General features: G+C 37.5%; 1 protein-coding gene across 2 annotated transcripts; it reads left to right on the top strand.

Moving 5' to 3' along the window:
• The first annotated feature begins 314 nt into the window (after positions 1 to 314).
• LOC104247895 (protein RRC1-like) lies at positions 315 to 25,798 on the top strand. Of its 2 annotated transcripts, XM_070170658.1 has the most exons (18): positions 315 to 505; positions 1,709 to 1,789; positions 1,870 to 2,005; positions 2,153 to 2,192; positions 6,711 to 6,768; positions 6,866 to 7,009; positions 7,495 to 7,611; positions 7,734 to 7,899; positions 10,299 to 10,411; positions 17,049 to 17,120; positions 17,268 to 17,489; positions 17,686 to 17,744; positions 18,508 to 18,592; positions 18,728 to 18,865; positions 19,253 to 19,477; positions 19,579 to 20,375; positions 22,988 to 23,154; positions 25,204 to 25,798. In XM_070170658.1, exons 2-18 carry the CDS (start codon positions 1,727 to 1,729, stop codon positions 25,488 to 25,490), a joined length of 2,889 nt encoding a protein of 962 aa, XP_070026759.1. In that variant the 5' UTR covers positions 315 to 505; positions 1,709 to 1,726; the 3' UTR covers positions 25,491 to 25,798. The 2 variants fall into 2 exon arrangements, with proteins under 2 accessions (XP_070026759.1, XP_070026760.1); XM_070170659.1 differs by lacking the exons at positions 315 to 505; positions 1,709 to 1,789; positions 2,153 to 2,192 and having other exon boundaries at positions 1,878 to 2,005.

The following is a 25,798-nucleotide window of genomic DNA, read 5'->3' as shown; positions in this document are numbered from 1 at the left end:
TTGCTTCTATTTGTTCGTATTTAAAATTTATTGAAGGAAAGTAATCAATTTTAACGGAATGTTATCATTACAACTTTCCTTGTATTACCAAAATACTCAATAAAATAAAAGTTTAAAAGGCCAAATATGACATCAAAGTATGCGTGTGCCTAAATATGTACTCCATATTAGGCCGTTTAAAATAAAAATATATTTGGAGCAAGTTTTGGACAATAAGGGCGTTCCTTCGGGACATCCGATAAAATTGGACAATAAGGACATATTTATGTCAAAAAGTATTAAGAATGGGCAAATCTGCTCACTTTCACATAGTTAAGGGCCATATGTGGACCTTTTCCGTAAGCTCTAAAAGGGCAAAAAAAGAAGGGGACTTAAAAGAAATTAAAAACTGAAATTCCAGCAGAGAGCAAAGAGGAAAAGCGCCAGTGCTAATCGAGTAGCGAATATCGTCTGAGTACTTGAACTTGTTCAGCAAAGCCCTAAATTTCAATTTTCTAGCTACAAAGTAAGCATTTTTTTTTTCATTGAATTGATTGAGCTATTATTGATTTATATGTCCTGATTAAATGATATAACACTATGCTGGCTTTGAGTTAGAGTTGTAGCATCCTAAAGAAATAATTGATTTTGGCTTTTTGCACAGCTTGAAGTAAACCAATGATCTATATTTATGGTTAATTAGTCGCCAGAATTGTTTGACTCTTACAGTTAATTCATCCAACTTGGCCGTCTAAATTTTGTCAACATATGTTTTCGTTTTTGCAATTGAAAATTTATTACTTGAATGCTCCCTCTTTTTGCAATGTGGCACTGTTTTGATTATGACACCGTACCCCTGATTATATTGTTTTACACAACTTGCATAATTTTCAAGGATTCAGATTCATTTAGGTATATCAAATGTATACTTTGGTGTAATGTTTTTCCCCCCCCCCTAGTGGAACGGACTTTCAATTGTTTTTCTAACTACTGCTTTTATAATTTAGCAGTCAAAATTAGCAGATGAAACTCTGTGATCAGCGAATAGTGTCACGTAAATTAGGGGAAATTGAGTAGTTGAGGACTTCTACCTTAGTTTGATACATTCTTACTATTTATTACTCCCTCTCTCCCAATTTATGCGACACATAGTTCTTTTTAGTCTGTCTCAAAAAGAATGATAACTTTCTATAGTTAGAAACGGTTTAACTTTAAGCTTCTCATTTTAACCCTTAATAAGATGATTTGTTGTCACACAAGTATATTTTATTCTTTCTTTCTTAAACTTCGTGCCTTGTCAAAGTGCATCACATAAAATGGGATGGAGGGAGTAATATGTTTAGGAATTTGGTCAGGTTATTAGATTTTGGACTAAAATCAATCTCTCTCTCTCTCTCTCTCTCTCTCTCTCTCTTTTGGGGTTCCTTTGTTGAGTTTCTTGTTGATGTTTTAGCTAAACTATTTATGCATGATGAGGTTGGTGTTGATTGCTATTTGGATTTGGCGGTGATGCCCATTTTCTTGCAATGATGTTAATCACATACGTGCCATGCATTCTAGTTTTTCTTATGGCCCATTGAATATGTTGCGTTTGATTCTGAAGTTATGATATCAATGAATCAATTCGGGGTGGTTTTAATTCTGATTAAATTGTGCTCTGTTGTTCTTGTGATATGTCATATGTGTGGAGGTGGTGCTTCTCTTTTAATACACATGTGCTGCTGTGCAGTTTGTGTGTTCTGAGAAGATGAGTTCTAGGAAGAAGACACCTTTCCAGAAACACCGAGAAGAGGAAGAGGCGAAGAAGAAAGTATGAACCCTTACTGTCTTTGGTTTACTTTGTGTAATGAAGTTTCTTGGTCTTGTAACATACATGTATTATGTTGGCAGAGAGCAGAAAACGAAACAGCTCGTCTGTACCAAGAGTTTGTAGAGTCATTTCAAGCGGATGATACACCTGGTTCTAAAGCTTTTGTTAGAGGGGGAACCATCAATCCGAATGATAAGTTGAAGATTGATTCTGAAGGTCCGTTGCAGCAATTTATGTTCTTAAATTTTCATTATACTCCTTATATATATGAATCATTCTCTATAAAATATGGTAAATAATTTCTCTTTACACGGACACATTTAATAAAAATATGGGCCTTTTCTATTCATTCACCGATGGCAGGTTCCAAAGATGAGGTTTCTGGTTTAAAGAAGGGAAGTAGGTAAACAAATGCTTTTTGATTGACCGTGCTGTAATACTACTGTATAAATTTAGGCCTTACGTACCTAGTCTTTTGGTAATGATATCACTGTTAACATTAGGGTGCAAATGTTTGTGGTAAAATATTATTTTGTCATTTAGAGTCTTTCTGAGTCATTTGATTAACTTCACTGCCAATCTTTCCTTGAATTTATCTGAAAGATAAATACTAATGCTGCTGCATGTGTCTTGAGAGCATGTGCGGTCAATCTGAGCATCTAATGTTCTCTTTTCATATATGTTTAGCTCTCTTTTTGCTGTTTACTCGTGCCAATAAGCAGTGTTATCAAAGGTGCGCTTAAAGCGCGCTTAAGCCTTGAAGCGTGGCTCAAAACATGTTGAGCGCTTTGCCTCGCTTAGCGGACTCTTCAGTGTTGTCATCAAGGCTTTAAGGCATACTTTCCCTTGCCAATGAGCGTAATATTGAAGAGGTGATACTAAATAATTGATATTTCACTTTATTGTAAATTTTCTTCAATTTCGTTGTCCATATATTTGGTATTCATGCTTATAGATATTAATCTTGGACTATACATGCATATTTATAGTTTTTCTCCATTTGCGCATTTCTTCATTAAAGCCTACGCTTAATTTGCGCTTTGCGCTTAAAGCCCCAACAGACCTTAGAGCTTTTTTGCGCTTTTTGCCTTTGATAATAAGATATACGGAAAGGTAAAGAGTACTACTGGTTTCTGGTGATGATACCGTTATTATTAGGGCTGCAAAGTTAATTACGTAAAATATTATTTTGTCCTTTTGAATTTTTCCGAGTCACTTGATTCACTTTAATAACGATCTTACCGTGCATCTCTCTGAAAGATAAATGCTAATGCAGCTGTGTGTGTATCTCAAGAGCATGTGCAGTCATGCTGAGGCGCTGAGCACTTAATGTTTCTTTTCATTTTTGTATAGCGCTTTTTTTGTTAATTACTCATACCAAGAAATAGATAGTATAGAAAGGCTAAGAATACTACCAATTTCTGGAATTGGGATTAACATCCTATGCACTTTGCTGGGCAAAATTTTGTGCCTGCATGTTATTTTCTGTTCTTTGTAAAAGCACAGAGATTATCAATGCTTGTTGCTAAATTTTGAGATTTAAAATATATTACAATGAAAAGAAGTCCTATTGGATGGAGCATATATTTTCAGCAGTCCTCTTGAGACAGCCATTCATCACCAGAAACACATTACTAAAGATGGCCTTTCTAATTCATCACCAGAAACACATTAAAAAAGAAGTCCTATTGGATGGAGCATCTATTTTCAGCAGTCCTCTTGAGACAGCCTTTCATCACCAAACACATTACTAAAGATGGCCTTTCTAGTTCATCACCAGAAACACATTACAAGAGATGAGAATGCGAATGCTTTGGAATCACTTTTTTGATAAGTCAATATTTCATTAGAGAACACTAAATCCATGCCAAAAAATACATGGACACTGAGTGGCTCCAGCCGAGTCATCCACAATGGTCTATTAAACTTTGTCAACTATCATTAGATTATAGTATTCTCCTTACACAAAAATGCAAATGAAATAAGAGGGATATTTTTATTGATAAGGTAAATTATTTACTTAGTGTTAGGAAGAAACTCATGTATACAAGTGGTAAACCAAAAAGTAGTCACTCAGTATACAAATAAATTGATACCTCATGGATGCACCAAAAAGAAACAAGGAATATGAGGCTATTCATCAACAATACAAAATCTTCCTCTATCCTTCAAAAGGTCTCATATTCCTCCCTTTCCAACCTATCCACATGAGTGAATGGAGCAACATATAAGATTGTTAATAGTTTGATAAAAAATACTAGTGTAATTGATCTTGACAACATTATTTGTTTTCATTCATCCGTGTCTCATTTAAGGCCACTGGAAAGTATATGCAACAGCTAAAAATCCAAAAATTGTATAGTGTAGAACACAAACAAAAGCAATGAATGTAATGTGAAGTTATAAATTGTCATTTGAATTAAACATCTACTATATTACTTGTTGAATTTTCTAATTGTGAAAGTATACCCTCTCCATATTTCTTCACCTGCGACCAAAAGCTCCATAATAGAAGGGTAAACTTTTGAAATCACTTAATAGTTGACTTAAACAGGTGGATTCATGTGATCATTGAAGTGTCTTGATACTTCCCATGGCTCAAAAATTAATGTTTTGTACGTGTAATTGATGTGTAATATTTTTATCAATATATTATTAGTAGGTTGAGTTTGGTATTTTCATTTTCTTTACGTGAAAATAAAAACCTCTTTTAGTTATCAAGTGCAGTTATAGGCTCACACATAAGCCTATGTATTTATGGTGAAAAACCTAGAAATCGGACCGAGGTTTGGTTCGATTCAATTGTTTTTAAAAATCTTTGACACCTCTTGCAACAATCCATGCATTTCTTCTTCGCTTTAGCCTAGTAAAAGCTCAGTTGAATAATGCCTCAATTGGGATCACTCAATATACCCCGAAATATCTCAAACTTTTCCGCCACAAGCGAGTAGCTACTTAGACATACTTCCATCTAGTGTTTCATGTGCAAATATCAGGTGAGACGTGGATCAACTGTTGCTACATCGTTAGGTGGCAACTCGCTTGTGCTGAGAGATCATGGGATGGTTCGGGTTAGAATGAACGATGACAAGCACAATGTAGGATACGCTGTTTAGTTGGATTAGATGAGTGCTTGTGGGGCAACTATTTCACGCCATCCATCTTCTCTCCTTTCTAGAATTCCATCTAAACAATGCATCCTACACTGTGTTTGGCATTGTTCATTGTATCCCAAACATCCCATGATCTCAGCAGAAGGGAGTTGCCACCTGACGATGTAGCAGGAGATGTCCACGCGTCGCCTGATTTTTCACACATGAAACACTAGATGGACGTATGTAATCTTCTTTTTTCGCAAATTCTCAGTTGTGAGATTTTTCTCTCTCATTGTCAACGAACTAAAAAAGCATATCTTTCTTGACATGCTGATAATTCAAACCGGTTAGTGCTGAAGATTTTATGGTAATGACTTTACTGTGAATCATCCTTTTCTCCTCGCTCCTCACCTCCACGAGTGTTGCTAGCACACATCCTTTGCTTGTATAACCTTTCAACTAGGCCTTAACACCCAGTGGAAAACTATCATATTGGATGGCAAAGTAAAATTGGGACATGAAGAAACACCCCTGGAGTAAAGGTGGTTGTAGAAATGGATCTGATGCCATTAAAACTAGTCATTGTTGCAAAAAGAACACTTGTATGGATTTGGTACCGAAAACGACAAGGTCTTCTATTCTCTTCTTGGAATGATATAGAATGGCTAATAATGCTTTAGCTGTGTGGTATAATGAAGGTACTGTGGTAGTTCCATAAAAAACTGAGTGATGAAAGGGGTGTGAATTAAACTTTTACTCCCTTTAATATTATGTGACATTTACATACTTTTTTTTTTAGTTTGTCCTAAAAAGAATGACACATTCCTATATAGGGACACAATTTAACTTTAAATTTTCCATTTTACCCTCAGTTACATGATCTCATAGCCAAACATGTCTATGGCATGTTTTAGACCACTTGTTTTAAAAGTCTTTTTTCCTTTCTTAAATCGTGCCCAGTTAAACACCACCACATAAATTGGGACGAAACTATTTTATTTCTCATCCAGCGGGAAACTGTCAGATCTGAGGGCAAAGTAGAACTGGGAAGTGAAGAAACAATAGCAAAGGAGGCGGTAAAAATGGATTTTATGCCCTTAAACTAGTCATTGTTGCAAGAAGAAGGCTTTGTATGGATCTGGTACTGAATTCTGCAAAGTCTTCTCTCCTTTTCTTGGGATGATACAGAATGGCTAATAATGCTCTAGCTGTGTGGTATAATGATGGTACCATGGTCGTTCCACAAAAAACTGAGTGAGGAAAGGGATGCGTAATATATTTTTAGTTGAAAAAGCGACGGAACAACGAGTGTTCTTCATGATACCTTATGTCACAAACTTGGCATATCATTATGACTCCTAAACCTAGTAATTTGGCAGAAGTAAACTCCTCTTAAAATGACTGAAGAAGTCGCGCGCAAGTTAAGAACATATGGTAGGTTAGGATTTCTACTGTAGTAGGTATTGTTCCCTGGTTTAGACAACAATTTAATCAAAGCTTTTACGAGGAGGGATGGAACACCTGACACACGTCAGAAAGAGGAAACTGTAAATAATGAGATTGATTTTGTAAGCTGAAACTTGGTGATTTTCTCTGCCAAAGTGGCCATTCTTTCAGAAGATATATACATCACTTTCTTTCTTTGTTAAATGCTTGTATTGGTAAATTGATTGTGTCAATTGAAAGCATGTTCAATTCAGCTAATGATAATATCGCCACCCACATGTAAAAGATTGATTCTATCATTGTTTAAGAATATGTTTTTAAAAAAAAAATGTTTTCAGTTATTGGTGGTAGATTCTGGAATGTAGTTCATGTATCTGCAGGTATGTTCCATCTTTTTTACCACCTCCTACGGCAACCAAGAGCAGAGATTATGAGAAGGTATGTTGGGCAGTTGAAACATCTCTAGTACTAGAGTAGAAAAGTTGTACCTTTTTGATATTTACATATAAATATGTTGGTCTACATTATGCTGCAGGAGGAGAAAACAAGGGAAAAGGAGAAAGGAAAACCAAGGAACATCGACTATTTTATGGAGGAACTGAAGCATGAGCAAGAAATGAGGGAAAGGCGTAACCAAGAACGTGAACACTGGCGCGACCGTCATACTGATAATCCAGCTGTAAGTGGCTCTAAGGATATTGGTAGAGTGTATGAAATTAAGCCATTCAATCTTCCCTTCCTTTAAGATGAAATATCGGACAAACTTTTTCTTGTCTTTTTTCAATGAGATTCTGTTTAAATGGGTTGAAACAATTGCAGTCCAACGTGAATGTTATGATTTAGATGGTTGATGCTCTTTGGCAGTGGTCTGAGTACTTGAATCTTTTAGGAAGAAGATAAGTTATTGGTTGTTCTTATAGCATTACTGGTGCCTTTCATCTGCTTTTGATACACATTTTATGCACAGACATCAGAGTCTTCCTTGAAACATCATGCCACATCTGCTGATATATGCACGATACATTTATTAGTAAAGTTGCTGCAATAGCGCTAAAATTTACTGTAAAAATCACTTATTGTCAAACTACTTCCTTTTATATCTAATCTGCATTTTTGGTGTGCTTTGTATTACTTTTCTCATGTTTTATGACAAACTTTCCTCAGCTGTCTAGTCGGTTTGATGAGCTGCCAGATGATTTTGATCCTAGTGGAAGGCCTGGATCATTGGATGATGGGGACCCACAGACCACAAATCTATATGTTGGAAATTTATCGCCTCAGGTAATGCTTTTCTTATTAATGTCACTTTTGTTGCTTTAAGCACTGTGAAGCTGTCTTGAGTTTCTTTATCACCCTATTCTCCTTTCTTGTTTGGTTTACCCTTTTGATTATTTTCCTTATAGGTTGATGAAAATTTCCTTTTGCGTACTTTTGGGAGATTTGGCCCTATTGCGAGTGTAAAAATAATGTGGCCGAGGACAGAAGAGGAAAGAAAGCGACAGAGGAATTGTGGATTTGTATCTTTCATGAATAGGGCTGATGCTCAGGCTGCAAATGATGAGATGCAAGGTTAGGCTTTAGCTACTACAACTGAAACTTTTGCTTAATCCTATATCTGTGAATAGCGTTTCCCTCTTCTTATTTTCCTTCCCGTGATATTTCTTTTTAAAGAAAAGTTAAATATCTTCCCTTGCTATTTTGTTGATCAGGTAAAGATAAATTTCATTCATCAAGCATCCAGTCGATGCAAATGTGTTATAAAATAGAATTAGTTCCTGTACATGCCTTTGACTCCTAGCTAAAACTTAAGGAGATGACAAATCCAAAAAAAGATATTATTTCAATATGAAGTTTACGCCAAGCAATAGCTTAAGGAGATGACAAAATCCAAAAAAGATAACATTTATTACAATATGAAGTTTAGACCAAGCAAAGAGATTCGTTAAACATCCAGCCTTCAAAACATGAGTCAGAGTTGAAATTCCTTGCTATTATGAATGTCTCATTATTCTTTTCCTAGTTTCATACAACATAACAAATTTACCATGATGTTCTTGTTGTTCAAGCTTTTAATACACAGTTATAAGGAGTTAGAGATGCTGATGTTCAAGCAAAACTATGGCATATTGATAAGTGGAGTAGGTTATAAGGGTTATTCCACTACCTGCATTTATAGCTTTTGAGTGTACAAACCTGTTAAACTGAAAAAGGGAAAATGTTTTGATGGTGCAATATTGTGTATTATGTACTTGTACAGTAAGTGCCCGTTTGCTTAGTGTTTTGAGGAGAATTAATCTGTTGCTAAAACCCAGCATAACATTTACTTTGTTTGGTTGGTGAAATAAGGAGAGTTAATCTATGCATAGAAGCCAACATAGCATATACATTTTCGGTTAGCATTTACTTTCTTCCTAACTTCCGTACCAAATCGGTCGATCCGGAATGGATCGGTTAAACATTCACCGGCACAAGTTATGAGGAAATACATGTATGATTTTATGTGGGCTAGGATATCTAATAAGAATATGGGTATTACTAATACATGGATTAAAATAATATGATAAAATAAACTTGATGCCACCTGGATAGAATAGAAACTTCTTGCAGCTTATTTACTGGAAAAATGCAGAGAACGTCACCCCAACTTCTTCGGTACACAGATAAGATAAGTGAATCACTGTAATTTAGAGTCTTTAGTTTTTCTTCTGATAGAGTTGCGGTTGTACTGAGTATTGCTGTGTTTAAGGAGCAAAACCTGAAGTTGTCTACTACAGAAAAACACCCTAGCCCATTGACTCTTCCCTTATTTTTAAATATTAAAGGAAGACACAGATTTTAAATCATACAATGCGTACTATTTTTTAATACAAAAAAACCAAACATCCAATAAGAAATAATTCTTACATTATAATCCTTACATTACTATTTCCTGCATTACTCTAAAAAAAGGGCAGCCCGGTGCATTAAGCTCCTGCTATGCGCGGGGTCCGGGAAAGGGCTGGACCATAAGGGTATATCATACGCATCCTTACCCTGCATTACTCTCTCTCCATTAATAATCCCTGTATAACAATCTCTAGTTCTCTACAGTACTAATCCTTGCATTACAATCGCATTACAATCTCTGCATTACTAATTCCGGCATAACTTGTTTTCGAACCAAACGACGGCGACGACAACATCATACCCAGTGTATTCTCACAAGTGGGGTCTGGGGAGGATAGTATGTATGGAGTCCTTACCCTACCTTGTGAAGTTAGAGAGGCTGTTTCCGGAAGACCCTCGGCGCAATACATCAAAATCACAGTAGTTATGACAACGAACTACGTAAAACGAACTAGCAACGACAGCCAGAAAAAATAAAAACGAAGGACAGGAAACATCAGGTAATAATATCGTTCTAAAATAAAGGGAACATGAGGAGTTTTTGAACCAAACGATGCCTAATAAACGTGTCTTTTTTTTGCGTTGCTTTTTTTGTCTTCTCCTTGGGAGATTCGTCCCTTCAACTCTTGTGGGTGTCGCCTCCTGTTTGCTATGCCCATTTTGGGTTTGCTGGCACTGGAGATATTTGGCTAAATAAGAGGGAATGCAGTAGATATTAGAATCTATATTTCTAATATTTGCTCATGTCTATCCAGGATATATCAACTCTTGCTCAGTTTCCCAGTGTTTGAACTCATCCTTGTGCAAAGATCTTGCTTCACCTGGGACACAGTAGTGAGAGGCAGAATGGAGACTGACGATGGACTTGTTTTGGTTGTTTTAACAGCAGTGTGCTCTTGATAATGTTACCTGCTACATAACTATTACACAGAGCTCATGGAATTTGTTTTATTGCTATGTGGCTGTCTACTCTGTTTGCTTATGTCATCGTTCTTTTTGATTATTATTCGTTATCTCTTGCAAGTACATACAACTTTAAGCAGTGAAGCAATTAAATACCAAATTTTCTTTTTATGATCCAGGAGTGGTGGTATATGAGTACGAGTTGAAGATCGGGTGGGGCAAATCTGTCTCTTTACCATCCCAATCACTCCCTGCACCCCCTCCGGGACAAATGGCAATCAGGAGCAAGGAGGTTCGTTGTGCTCTATAGAGAATATGATTTGTTAAATGCATGTTATGAATGCATAACTTGGCAAGCTTAGGTGTTTATCTTTCAATATGTTCTAAAGGTGTATGATTTCTTGATGAGCTATATATGTGTGTAGATAATACACTGATTCTTCTATCTAGGAATGTATGATCAGTTGAATGCATGCCATGAAGATAGATGAATGGTCAAACTTGTTTTTTTTTTTTTTTTGAGATGATAACAGTTTTATATATTCAAAAGGCACAAAGGCTGTGCTGGCCATAATTACAGGAGGTTGTACCAAAATATACATCTGAAATTTCTATCCTATTACAGGGATCCTAGAACATCTATTATAGCTTCTAGATCCTCTGTATAATCCTGCTTACACCAAAAATAAAACAACAACAAAGAGTCCATTTTTATCTTCTGAATTGAGCTGCCCTTGTCCTCAAAACACCTTGAGTTCCTTTCTTTCCAAATAGACCACCATATGCAAGCAGGAATTAAATCCCATCTGTTCTTCTGAGCTAAGGGACTACTCCCTTTATTCCAACATGACAGTATTTCCTTTGTGTTGTTTGGCATGACCCAGTGTACCCCTGCTAGTGCTAAAAATATATTCCAAACTTGTACTGTCACTGAACAATGTAAGAAAAGGTGATTAATAGTTTCTGCCTCCCTTCCACATAGATGACATCTTGAACAAGAGTGGTAGACCCCTTTTCATCAGGTTATCCTCTGTTAAACAGGCCTTTCTAGCTACCAGCCAAACAAAACGTGACACTTTATAAGGAATCTTTACTTTCCAAATATACCTCCAGGGCCAAAACTCAGTTATAACATTAGTTTGATTGATCGCTTGATAAGAAGATCTAACAGAGAAGCTACCTGACTTGTGTCCCAGCCACCAAACCTTGTCATCATTCTGAGTGACACCTGTGAATTGATTGATTGTGTTGAAGAAGTCTGCAATTCTAATGATTTCCCAATCATTCAATAATCTCCTAAAGGTGAGATTCCACCCTTGGACCAGTGTTTTGGAAAGCGTTAAGCGCAAAAAAGCGACGAGGCCTCGCTTCACAGAAGCGAGAAGCGCGAAGCGAAGCGCGCGCTTTTTTGCTGTGAAGCGCAATTTAACACAAAAATAAATAAAAAAATAGCTAAGAACTCGTTAAAAATAACATATTAAGCAAATGTTTCATAATAGATACTAAAACTAGATAGTGAATAATCCTCAAAAATCATAATATCTTAAGCAAATGCAAAACAAAACCACAAAAGGAGCAACATCCTATTCTTCAACAAGATCTCCAAACTCTTGAAGTGTCATCACGTTCGAGTTATTATATTGGTCATCATCTTCTTCTTCTTCTTCATCAACTTCATTAGTTAGGGTTCTACTTGTACATGTACTTGTACTTGTAGATGTCTGGATACATTGTCTTCAAAGGTTGCTGCCCCATCCAATTATCTTCCCAGAAGAAGATTTTTTGCCCATTTCCCACTCTATGATTGATTTTATTGCTAAAAATCTGCCACAAATTTCTGACGGTCTTCCAAACACTTACTCCACAGACATTGTTCACTGCCTTAGTTTTCCAGGGTCCTTCCTCACCATATTTGTCTGTGATTACCCTCCTCCATAATGAGTGTTCTTCATTTGTGTATCTCCAGAGCCATTTCATGAGAAGGCTTTGATTTTGTTTCTTCAAATTTTTAACTCCCATGCCGCCCTGTTTTTTGCTTAAGGTGATAGTTTTCCATTTAACTAAATGGAACCCTCTTCTAACTTTGTTGCCTTGCCATAGAAAGTTTCTCCTTAAAAAATCCATTCTTTTTTCTATCTTTGCCGGGATAGGAAACAGTGACATCATATATGTAGGGAGAGCATCTAACACACTGTTTATAAGCACTAATCTACCTCCTAATGAGAGGTATTTGGCTTTTCCACCTAGCAAGCCTCTTCTCACATTTTTCCAGAACTCCGCTCCATATATCAATGGATTTACTTTTTGCCCCAGAGGCATTCCAAGATATACAGTTGGGAGGGTACCTATTTCACCTCCAAGAATCTCAGCGAACTGCTGAATTTGTTGAGGTTCATTAATCGGATATATTAAACTTTTCCTCCAGTTTATGTGGAGTCCTGATATCCCTTCAAAAATTGTCAAGACTACTCTTAACATTCTTATCTGATCTGTCTCAGCATCACAAAGAATGATTGCGTCGTCTGCATAAAAGAGATGAGTAATCTCCAAACTTCCCCCTTGTCTGTTGCTAACCTTGAATCCCCTGATCCAGTTGTTCTGTTGGGCTGTTTGAAGCATATTATTCATCCCTTCCATAGCAATAATAAATAGGAAAGGGGATAACGGATCCCCCCTGACTTAGACCCCTATATGATGGAAAGAAACCTTCTGGACTCCCGTTAACCAACACTGAAAAACTTGCTGTGCTTATGCAAAATCTGATCCAGTTAATCCACTTTGTACCAAAACCCATATTCTTCAACGTGTTTGTCAAGAAGTCCCAATTCACATGATCGAAGGTTTTTTCTATGTCTAGTTTACACAGGACTCCAGGCTTCTTTTCCTTCATTCTAGAATCAACACACTCATTGGCAATAAGAGCAACATCCATTATTTGTCTTCCTTTGATGAATGCCATTTGATGTTTGCCAATCAATTTTGAGATCACTGATTTGAGCCTTTTCGATAGGAGTTTGGAGATGATTTTATATACACCGCCTATCAAACTGATTGGCCTGTAATCCTTTAACTCTTTTGCACCATTCTTCTTTGGAATCAAAGCTATGAAGCTGACATTTAGACTTTTTTCAAAGTATTCTTGATTGTGGAAGTTCTGGATGGTTTGCATTATATCTCCCTTGATGATTTCCCAGCACTTGGAGTAAAAACCCATACTGAAACCGTCAGGCCCCGGACTTTTATCAGTTGCACAAAGTTTAATGCATTCATGTACCTCCTGCTCCTCAAAAGGCCTTTGCAGCCATTCTTTCTCTTTTTCTGTGATTTCAGGACCATCAATCATGTTGAAATTTGGTCTCCATGCTTCTGATTCAGTAAAGAGGTGTTGGTAAAACCTGACTATCTCCCCTTTTATCGCAGTTAGATCCTCCATTGTTACACCATTAACCACTAGCTGATCAATATTGTTGTACCTCTTATGTGCATTGGCTGTCCTTTGGAAGAATTTAGTATTCCTGTCTCCTTCTTTCAGCCACAGGGCTCTGGACCTTTGTCTCCAGGCTATCTCTTCTTTCTTTGCAACCTCTTCAAATTCCATGAAAAGATTAGTTTTTAACTGTGCTTCCTCTTCATTCAGACTCCTCTGTTCCTGTATTAAGTCCAGTTCTGATATTTGATTGAGAATATTGATCTTATTGGCCTCAAGGTTCCCATGCTTTGTTAAATTCCACTCCTTAAGCTTTCCTTTCAAAGCTTTTAGTTTACTAGCCAAAACGTAGTCTGGTCTGCCATCCACCTCAAAAGAGTCCCACCAGATCTTCACTTGCTCATTGAAACCCTCTACTCTTAACCACCAGTTTTCGAATTTAAAGTAGGATTTGTTATGGTCCCAATTCCCACATTGAAGTGATTGGGGGAAATGGTCTGAAACAACCCGCTGCAACATGGACTGCTTAACACTCCTGAATTCCTCATCCCATTTGGTTGAGATGAGGAATTTGTCAATTCTGGAAGAAGAATCTTGGCTGCCTCCCCAATTCCATGTGTATAGACCTCCATTTAGTGGGAGATCCACAAGCTCCATGTCGTCTATGAAATTTGAGAATTCAGTCATATCTCTGATGACCGTAGTGCAGTTCTTCTTTTCTGAAATGAACCTGGGAGTATTAAAATCCCCACATACCACCCACAGATCTCCACAAAGACCACTAGCTGCTCCGATTTCTCGCCACATACCTTGCCTTTCTCTTCTGCTGTTTGGGGCATATGCCTCTGTTAGATGCCATGAAAAATATTGAGTCATTGCAATGAAATTACTAGTTAAGGAATTAATTCCAGTGCATGTAACTTCCCCCTTCCAAACTCGACTGTCCCACATCATTAGAATCCCCCCTCTAGTACCACTTGCCGGTAAACATTCATACTTCATCCATCTATTGGCCCAGAGTTGCTTCACATATTCATCTATATCCCCTTCGACCTTAGTTTCTTGTAAACAGTAAATATCAGCTTTCCACATGTGTATCAAACTCTGTATCGTGCTCCTTTTCCCCCTATCGTTTATTCCCCTAACATTCCATGAGATTATATTTATCTTCATGGATCAACAACTGATTGTAGCTTCCCCCTGTTTCTGTCCCCATTGCTTTTGAAATTGACATTAAACTTAACAAGACTTTTGAGTTCCTGTGTACCTTTCTATCTCGAATTTGGAGGAGTCTCTGGAACTTGAACTGGGTTGTTATTCTTCCTCCTGCTATCAATTTTCCTGAAAAGAGCAAAAGCCTCTTTTTCGCACCCTTTAAAATCCACTCCAAATTTGTTGCTCAATCTAATTATATTGCTATGTACCCAGAGAGTTGCATCCATCTCATCATCTTGTGCTTGGACATTGATTGGCTCTGCATATTCTAACACCCATGGTTGTTCCCCTGTAACTTCAATCAATTGCATATTTGAAGTTTTCTGGCCACTTTGTTGAGGAATCACTACTTCTTCTATGCTTGTAACCACCTTCTATCTGATCTTCGTCTATCTCTGAAGAGTTGAAATTGAGAGCAGGTTGGATTTGGTTTTCCATAATTTCTATGTTGTTCTCCATGGGAATAATCGAACAGCCTGCAGCTGTCTTGTGTGGGTGTGTTTGTAATTCAAGAATCATGGGATCTGATCCATAAATTATGTCCATCTGGCCTTGGACTACACTTATTATTATAGGATCAATTGGGCCTGGCTGCATTCGGCCCAAAGTCAAATTGTGAATAAGAAGAGGATCAGGTATTTGTGGGTTTAAAATATCATGTGCGTCCTCACGTGCCTCCTCACATATCTTTAATTTGAGATTCTTTGCATCCTTCGATGTGCCCACGTGATCTAGGGTTTGGTGAGAAAACCCAGTACCCTTATCCCCCTCTTTATAGAGTCTGCTGACCCTAGACTCTGTAGCTGCAACAGTACTTTTTTCACCAAACCTGTCGCCAACCCTCACTGTTGCCGGAATCTCGCACCAGATCGGAATAGTGTAAATATACCCATCGCTTTCGACCTCCACTACCTTTGGAACATTTTCTCCATCTCCCTTCACTTTAATCCTAGCCCATCTCATATGATTTCGTAGGCTGGTTTCTTCTTCTGTTTCAATCCATCCGCCGCAAAAGTTTCCAATTTCTTGAAAGACCTTTTGAGACCATAGGTTTAGAGGAAGCCCTTAAAGACGGATCCAGACCCAGCTTCTTTCTGTCGTATTTGGCCAACATCCGACTGTAGGACTCCACCAATCAAGACTCATCTTCACCTTTTTCCAACTCCATTCACCTTTAAGAATATGTTCAGCAGCTTTCCTTGTCGGAAGTTCAAACAGAAAGTAAGAATCATTCATCTCATAGACATTGATTCCGTGTGCCGTCTTCCAGACTGAGGTGACCCATCTCCGGACATCATTGAGTGTTGGGGTGTCCTGTAAAGGGTTGTTGAATCTACCGATGATACTTCTCCGTAGAATATCTCTGTCTGTTGTTTCAGAGCTTCCAGAGATGACGATTCTGGATTTTGGAGTTCTTATCGGCGATGCTTTGATCCCTGCTGTTGACCATTTGTTGACCCTGACTGCTTCAGCAAAAGGAGAATTGATGGGAGCACTGGAGACATTCTGTATTGTCATGTGTGATGCATTTGTGAATCTTTCTATCTTTAATGCTATCTTCCCCCAGCCTTCCTTAAATTCCCCTCAGGAATAGTTGTGATTGATCTACTTTCTCCTTGTACTGCAATAATGCTGATGTACCTTCCATATTTGTTGTATTTGAGTGTACCATAGAACTGCGCAAAGAGATATTCTGTTTTCCAACGTTTGACTGACAATGTCTGGACCTTAGATGCCATGTTAAGAACATGTACAATCCACTTCATGACTTTATAACTCAAAGTAACTCTCCTAAACAAATTCCTGCTGCGTTCAACCCAGTCAAACCGGATTTCAGACCTTGAATATGTTCTTGTAATTTCATAGGATTTGAAACCTGAGTTAAAATAAATCTTATCTTCCTCCATAAAGAAACAAAAGAAGTTTTAGGATTAATCACTGATGAATGATTAAAAATAAAACTCTGAAAAGGACGCCGGAAACTTTTAGATCATGCCGGAAAAGAAGTGGTCTTTTCTAGCCTCGAAAAGTGTGCCTGGGAGCTTCAACTAGTTATATGTATCAATCATGTTAATTTAATAGATAGATACAGAGTACCTTCTATGGGTTAATTATTCATTCTTGGCAATGGATATTTGGTTTTCTATCTGAAGCTAGTTATATTTCCTTTAAACTGCAATTTTCTGTGGCAAGGTTTCCCTTCTGCTGTCCTCTCTGCCTTCTCTTTCTTAATACATTCCTTTGAGCTCCTGAAACTAATTTAAGTGATTATCTTATGTGGTTTCAGGGTAGCACTGTCATCTTATCTGGTCCATCAGGTCCTCCAGTTACTTCTATACCAAGCCAGAACTCTGAACTGGTATGTTAGCTGTCTGAATAGTTATATAATACAAAAATCAAATCACAGTTGAATGGTGCAACATAAAATTTGATGTAGTAGTCCTTAAGAATTCTCAGTTCTCTGGTAGTCTTATTAACCAGTTGGTAATATGCTTGTGCTTTGTAGGTTCTTACCCCAAATGTACCTGATATTATGGTTGTCCCACCGGAAGATGATCACCTTTGCCATGTTATTGATACCATGTCTCTGTATGTTCTCGATGGAGGCTGTGCTTTTGAGCAGGCCATAATGGAGCGAGGCCGTGGGAATTCTCTCTTCAACTTCTTATTTGAGCTTGGCTCCAAGGAGCATACATATTATGTTTGGAGACTTTATTCTTTTGCTCAGGTAAAGCCTATCATGGCTCTGAAATATGAATTGATAAAATGACCTTTCTTCCTTTTGTTTCCTGATAAGGAAGTGACCTGGTGACCTAACTTCATCAATTGCTTTTAAAATCAATCCATATTTCTCTTATAAGATGGTGAAGAAACAAATTTACACTGTGCTAGCTAAGATCTTTTTGGTTCTTGTGAAATAATAGGGGGATACTCTTCAACGCTGGCGCACAGAACCTTTTATCATGATAAGTGGTAGTGGAAGGTAACTAACTGTTTTTTTTTTGCCTTTTGGATTGGAGTTTCTGGTGCAGATATTGTGGGTCCTAATGCAAAGCGTTTGAAATCAGTCTCTACCGTATATATGCATATAAAGGGGTCGTCTGATATGCGTTACTAACCACATGGAGTGGAATGATTTTTATTCAACCTAAACCTGCTATTGGTAGGCCTCCGGGTAGATTAAGTTATATGGATAAACCTCTCTTATCCCATGGTGTTGCTCAGATAAGTTATCGGGGCCAGGTGATAAGTTATCACCTTTGACCTGTGCCAAACTCTACTTTTGCGTTCTGCTGTTCCCCGTGAGTGGTCTACCAATCTCTGAAAGGGCCAACATGACTAAAATGTCCTGCTAATATAAGACATTTTTATTTTCTTTGTTTCTTGTGTATTCCTTTTCTGTGAATTGTTTTGAAATTTGATGAGGGTCATTTTGGAAATGACGGTGAAAATTTCAATCCCCTGTATAATCTTCTTTAACAATCCAATCCGGAGGGACTGGATACCACCTTATTCAGTCCCTCATATTGAACGACCTGAATAGAAAGCATCTGGAAAGTACCTTACATAGTGGATATGCTTAATGGAAAACTTAAACTATCTATTTAGTATGTAACTGAACTCGTCTATTTTATTGTTGCAAAAGTTAGAATCATGTGTGGATGGAGGGACGAAGCCCTTTGTTTTTTTGGAGTTTTAGATTGAGTATTGTATGTCGTTGACCAAACTTTTGTTAATACTTGTAGGTGGATACCACCTCCTCTGCCTACATCAAAAGGAGACGAGAATGAAAAGGAATTGGGGACTGCATATGCTGCAGGAAAAAGCAGGGTACATTCATGATGCTAGAGATTCATGTCAAGTTAATTTTGATTTTTTGGGATCTTCATTCTGAAAGTGTAAGGGATTTTCTTTTCATCTGACTAATGTTTTCTTATTTAACTTTTTATCTTTTAACATTTGCAGCGTGTAGAAGTAGAAAGGACATTAACTGATGCACAGAGAGATGAATTTGAAGATATGCTACGTTCATTGACTCTTGAAAGAAGTCAGATAAGAGAAGCAATGGGTTTTGCTCTAGACAATGCTGATGCTGCTGGAGAGGTAAATTTTCAGTTGGTGTTTTACAAATTTTCCGTTATTTTTGTACTGCACTTTTTGTCTATTCAAATACTTGAACCGTCTGGAAGTGGAAGAGGGCATTCTGTTGAGGCTACATTCATTATTTGGTATTTTACTATTTACCTTTCAAAGCTTCTATTTCATGTTTAGCAGTTGAATAAACAAACCTGCTGGTGATTTCCACATCTAATTTTCAAAGTGCCATCAGCTTCTTTGAAGGTTTTTTATATTATTTAGCATAAAGATGAGACTTGAACATTAATTCTAATTGTAATAAATAGGACCATGAATGAATTGAGGGATCCTGTGATCGTAATTGTTTCCATTGTATTTTCCTGAAATAGTTACCCTGTTGCTACTGAGTTGCAGGTAGTTGAAGTTCTAACAGAGTCTTTGACGCTTAAAGAAACTCCAATACCAACAAAAGTTGCCCGGCTTATGCTTGTCTCAGATATTCTCCACAATAGTAGTGCTCCTATTAAGAATGCATCAGCATATCGCACTAAATTTGAAGCCACTTTACCAGACATAATGGAAAGTTTCAATGACTTGTATCGTAGTATTACAGGAAGGATTACTGCTGAGGCCCTCAAAGTAAGCCATTCCCATTACCATACTGGTTTTGCAAATGTTGGATTTTTAGCCTGTTTCTATCCTCCTTGATGTGTTGCTAAGCTTTGCTTGACACGTTGCAGGAGAGAGTTCTGAAAGTTCTTCAAGTGTGGGCTGATTGGTTTTTATTTTCCGATGCTTATGTCAATGGTTTACGGGCAACTTTTCTTCGATCTGGGAACTCCGGTGTCATCCTCTTTCATTCTCTTGGTGGTGATGCCCCTGAACTAGAACAAACGATCAGCACTAAAACTGCCCTGGATGGTGACAAGGTTAACCAAGATGCTGCACTGGCAATTGGGAAAGGAGCTGCCATGAAAGAGCTACTGAGTCTTCCGCTTCCGGAGTTAGAAAGACGATGCAGGCACAATGGTTTGTCTCTCATAGGTGGTAGGGAAATGATGGTTTCTCGGTTACTTTACCTTGAGGAAGCAGAGAAACAGAGAGGATATGAACTGGATGATGATCTAAAACATGTAAACCGTCCAAATTCTGACAGATACCTTAGTAGCCAAAAAGAGACCAATAATAAGTTGGATCAGATGGCTTCAGGCTGGAATAGTTATGTGAATGACGACAAACAACTCGAAGGCAAAGTCTCTATGTCGTCGGTTCCCTCAAATTCTAGTCCACAGTTTGATTCAAATGACTTATTTGATGAGGGTAAAAATGGGTCTATTTTGCCAGCCTCTAAATGGGCCAGGGAGGATAATGATAGTGATGATGAACAAAAGAGAGATATGAGAGACCTGGGGCTGACATATTCATCTTCTGGAAGTGAAAATGCTGGAGATGGCATTGGTAAGATTGAGGAGATGGGACTTACAACTGACACGAGCAATTCAACACATCTAGAAAGTGGAATGACTGAAGAACAGAGGTAAATATGTAAATATAGATGTGTTGTTTGATGCATCGAAATAGGTTTTGTTTTGCTAAAAAAATTTTGATCTTCAAGTCTTCATGTCGTGTTAGTTTTTGACATTTGAGTGTACTCCTTTTGTCGAAGGAAGGTAGTAACATTTACTTACTATTTTCAAGTAGATTAGTCTTGAATTAGATTGTCTTTTATAGGTAGAATGTAGAGAAGTAGTGAGTAAATGGAAAAACTATGAACAATGATTTTGTATTTCAAGTTTAATGCTTTGGCAAATTTGGTTGAAGAATTTGAGTTTCGGAAGTAAAAAAAAGACACTCTTTTTGGACAAAAAGAATAACACACAACCTAATGAGTCTTGCTTTTTTGCATACACACTACCCTCCTGAGACCCCACTTGTGGGATTCCATTGGGGGGGTTGTTGGTTGAGGGGTCTGGTGTCATGTTCGTTTATTGTTTTTGCCCATTCATAAAACTGAAGTCTCCCTCTAGCGCACCATTATTTCAGAGAAATCAAATGCGCTCCTTCATTATTCTTTTCCTGAATGTTACCATATTTGCAGTGGAAATAGGTTATTAAGCCCCGTCAACATTTGAAAATCTTGCAAATTACCTCCCTTCTTGTTAGTGTGTTCCAGAGCTTAATGTACGGTTCAATGACGTGTACAACCATCAAAACGTGTATCTTAATTGAGATGATGGATGTGGCCCTTACAGTTTAAAATCCAGTTTTGTTGACGTGTAGCTTTAACATAATTTTGTCAATCATTCCTTTTTACAGAATGAGGAATATTTTAGATAAAATTATAAACTACAGGTGCAGAAGTAACTGTAGTTTTGATCTAGCAGAATCTTTAGAGAGAAACAGAAAGAATTAAAACTAAAATGGCATGACTGCTCTGCATTCTTAATGTTGAGTCAGAAGTTTGTCAGAGGGGTACACTCTGTGAAAAGAGTAAGAGAAGGGAGAAGACTTATTGAATTGGTTATTCACGACGTACGAGATGGCTCCTTATGTAGGAGTTCTGGGCTACATGAAATTGAGTTTTCTAAATCGTGAAATTCCTTATTATTATAACATGCACATTGATAATATTCTACAGTCTTCTAAATGTTTTTGGAACAAGTACAGAGTCATTAAGAGCATTCTACATAATATTCGTATTGATTCTTTTTGACCCTGAACTGAAAGATTGAAATTTTGGCATTCTATAATTGCCCAATAATCATGATAATGTGGTTAGCAGGAAGCTACAGAACCCGGGTCCTAATCTTGCTGTAGATCAAGTTAAGATTTACCATAACAATAACAACAACAACGACCCAGTAAAATCCCACAAAGTGGAGTCTGGGGAGGGTAGTGTGTACGCAGACCTTACCCCCTACCCTGATGGGACAGAGAGGCTGTTCCGATAGGCTCTCGGCTCAGGAAGACGGAAATAAAATAAGAAGAGACAATTCATCAGTAATGTCAGCAGAAACCATAGAAATAGTAATAGAAGCATAAAAACCATAAAATAGATGACATGCAATAACCATAACCAGTAATTAAGGCCCGGGCTATGATAAACACAAAGGATAGTGCGGACTCAACATTAACCACTAACCGTCTAAGATCAACCCTATCAAACCCGCCTCACCCCTGGTATTAAGATTTACCATAAAACTAAAGGAAATTGAAATACAACTTCTTCTCCATGTTGTACCTCCAGTTTAATCTAGTTTTACTTACAAGTGGTTATCAATTTCGGAAAAGAAAGCTAGCATAAACGTACAACTTGAAGAAAAGAGAATGAAAGAAAGGATAAGAGAGGAAATGTATTGGAGAATGTCAGACTTCAACTGTCACATATTGAGTTTTGAAGATGGATAGGCAAACTCCTGTCTCTAGCGCACACAGTTGACCTAGACTAGTTCCTTTTTGTGTCTTCTTTCAGTTGAATACTAGTTTTTAATGAATATACTTGTGCTCAATGCTTCCTCAAAGTATGATGTGCATGCTACGCAGTATAGTAAATGACAGCCTGAGGTCATTTAGTAAGCTTAGTAAATTGGAGGAGGTAAAATGAACTATGAATTTCTGGCAACTTACAGAGAAGATTTCATCTGTCACAATCTTCAACTAATATGGATAGAGATTTTTATCTTTCTATCGATAAATAGATCTATTGAGAAATGGATATTGATCTGGTTTCAAGATCTATGAACAAGAGAGATCCCTAAATATCCATTTGAAAAAATAGATGAATAGATAGGGCGAAGCCAGCTGAAGCAAGGTTGCGTTAGCGCCCTTTATTTCACTAAAGCAAGAAGGGAGAAAGCTTACTTTGAAAAAGAAGGGCTTCTATTTAGATTAGTTTCTTAGTAAAGGATAACAACAACAACATACCCAGTCTTATCCCACACCGTGGGGTCTAGTGTGTACGCAGAAGCAAAGGCGGATAAGGCAAGAAGCAAAGGCGTAGCAGCTGCGCGAAGTTGCGCCGTAGCACATCCGTTTTCTTGCTAACACCATTGAATTGCTATAAATTTGATTCCGAATTATTTATATTACATTCTTCAATCCTGTCTTTTTTTTTTGGATTTTGATTGGTATACGACTTGCTCATGGCAGACAAAAGTTGAGGCGCCTTGAGGTTGCTTTGATTGAATATCGCGAATCTCTTGAAGAGCGAGGGATAAATAATCCAGATGAAATAGAAAAGAAAGTTGAAATCCATCGGCAACGGCTTCAATCTGAATATGGTTTAGCAAATTTCAGTCAAGATGTTTCAAGAAAGAGTAAGTGATAAATCTGCAAGTAGTTTGCCATTTCTATATCTTTTGTGTTCAGGTTTAAGATTTCTCAGATTCTTTGGAAAAGATATCTTCTATCATATAATTTTGCACCCGTTACGGCTGTCCAATTTCCTATTGATCTCGAAGTAGGTTAATTCCAATTAACAAAAGTTTGTTGCTTCCTTTTATGTCTAATCCACTGGACCCCTCAAATGGCATTCTTCCTTCTCCAAGAATTTAAACTAAGATGCAGGGAGTATGTTATTTTAATCTTGACGTGATATCTTTTCAACTAAATATTTTGACTTTGTACTTTCAATAACCCCCCCTTTTCTGTCCCCCTTTTTTTTGTACAAGTAGTTACTTATTTCTGCTTTTGCCAGTGGTCTTTCTCTTACACAGTTAAAGCCTGCATTTTATCTCGGTTAAGTTGATAAGTTCTCGGATACCCAGGTGACTGGTGGAAGTTAGGATGTTCTCATAGACATTAACTGAAGCCTGTTGCTCTAATCTCATTATATGCTCTTTGGAAAGCACTATCAGATATTTTGTGTCAAGCATCTCTGACTCCTCTTGTTTGTAGAGGAGTGTTCTTCTTCTTTTGTATCTGGTGATAAACACAAAAATGGAGTGAGGCAAATATTATCAGATATCCTTTTTTCTTTTGACTGAAATATCATGCCTCGAACACTTGTTCATCTTCTTTGCATTTATTGCGAAGGCAGTGATGGTTAATGTTTATTGCCAACAGTTACGAGATTCCTCATAGTTTATACCGTATTTGGAGGGCATGTATGAGATGAATCGTTTCTTGCTTGCGACTGTTAATCATCTTCTTTGTTACATTAAGATAAGATGTACATTTCCCAGATAATAGACACAGCAAAATTTTGCTGTCTGCACCAGTGTTATTAAAAGCGCTCGCTTCTCGCTTTAAATGCGGAAGCGAGGCGAGGCGCTGGGCTATCGCTTTTCTGCCCCAAAAGCGACTCACATTTAAAAAGCGCAAACCGCTTCAGCGAGAAGCGCCTCGATGGAAAAAGCGCAAAAAAGCGCGCTTAAGCGATGTGAGGGCATCTGCTAGTTTTTTTTTTTTTTTTTTAATTTGGCAAATAAACCATCTGTTAACAAATAAACATACGCTCTTCTGCTGCTCCTGTTAGATAGTTATGTGTAAATAGTCCTGGTCCCATATATAGTAGGTAAAATATGTCCTAGTCCCATATGTAGTAGGAGTAGAATAAGTCTACTCCCATATGTGGTAGGAGTAGAATATGTATTATATATAGGCTCATTGTATCATTGTTAATAGTAGATTTTTCTCCCGTGCATTCTCACAGCTCCAATGACTGCTTCTTCTCCGGTCTCTGTAAGTTTCTTCTTCTTCTTCTTCTTCTGTTCTTCTTCTTCTTCTGTTCTTCTTCTTTTTTCTATTTTTCTTCTGTTCTTCTTCTTCTTCTTCTGGTCGACTCCTTTTTTCTCTTTTTCTTTCTATTTTTCACTTTCTATTGCTCTGTTCTACACATCTAATTTATGTCTGTTCTTCTGCCCTATTTTTCTCTTCTTCTTTCAATTTTTTTCACTTTTTTAAGCGTTGATTTTGTGCCCTAAAACTATGCTCTGTTTTCTGGTTTATTGCTCTGTTTTGTACCCTAAAACTATGCTCTGTTTTCTGTTTTTGTGATTTTGTTTGCATTTGCTTAATATGTTATGATTTTTGAGGATTATTCACTATCTTGTTTTAGTATCTATTGTTTGCTTGATTTAAGAAGTGAAACATTTGCTTAATATGTTATTTCTAATGAGTTCTTAGCTATTTATCTATGCCTATTTTTTTTTTTAATTTACGTGTTAAATTGCGCTTCACATGAAAAAAGCACGCGCTTCGCTTCTCGCTTCGATGAAGCGAGGCCTCGTCGCTTTTTTGCGCTTAACGCTTTCCAAAACACTGGTCTTTACTTTCTGCACACCTACCAATGTGAAGGTGCTTTACTTTCTGCCTTCAAGCTGAAACTAATTCCTGTATTGTATCTGTTCTTCCAAATTAAACAGCGAGTAAGTTAACTTCAGAGAGGAGGGATAAGAGAGAGGATCCCCGGGAAACTTCAAGGAAACGTCATCGAAGCAGAAGTGGAAGTGAAAGCCCTCAGAGGAAATCTTCCAGCAGAGACAGGGAAAATGATGTGAACAGAGACAAGGAAAAACGACGAGAGAGGGAAAGGGTTCACGATGTAGAAAGTGAAAAACAGAGAGACAGTGGACGGGAGAGTAAGAGAGGAAGCAGGGAGAGGGATGACGATAGTAGAGACAGATCCAGGGAGAGAAGACGAGTCAGATGAATACATTGTGCTGTTACTGTATCTTGATTGATGGTAATCGTGTTTGCTCGCCTTTCATTTTGTAGAAATATCTTTAGTTTGCTAATCTTATTTTCTAGGCATCTAAGGTTCATAGTGAAAATCCGTAATGTGAAGCTGTTTGGCCAATGGAAGGGACCTGTAGACTGCATTATGTTCCGGAAAAGATGCATCACTTGAAGAACGTCTCATGTTTGTATTTCCAAGTAGGACCTTGAACAGTAGATTTTGCTCTTGTATGTAGCCTTTTTTATCTAAATTTTAGAAAATCGTTTGGATTTCCTATTGAA

This window comes from Nicotiana sylvestris, chromosome 3, assembly GCF_000393655.2.
Source record: "Nicotiana sylvestris chromosome 3, ASM39365v2, whole genome shotgun sequence".
Taxonomy (NCBI): domain Eukaryota; kingdom Viridiplantae; phylum Streptophyta; class Magnoliopsida; order Solanales; family Solanaceae; genus Nicotiana; species Nicotiana sylvestris.
Note: the sequence above shows the minus strand (reverse complement) of the source record. Positions and strands in the feature narration are given on the sequence as shown.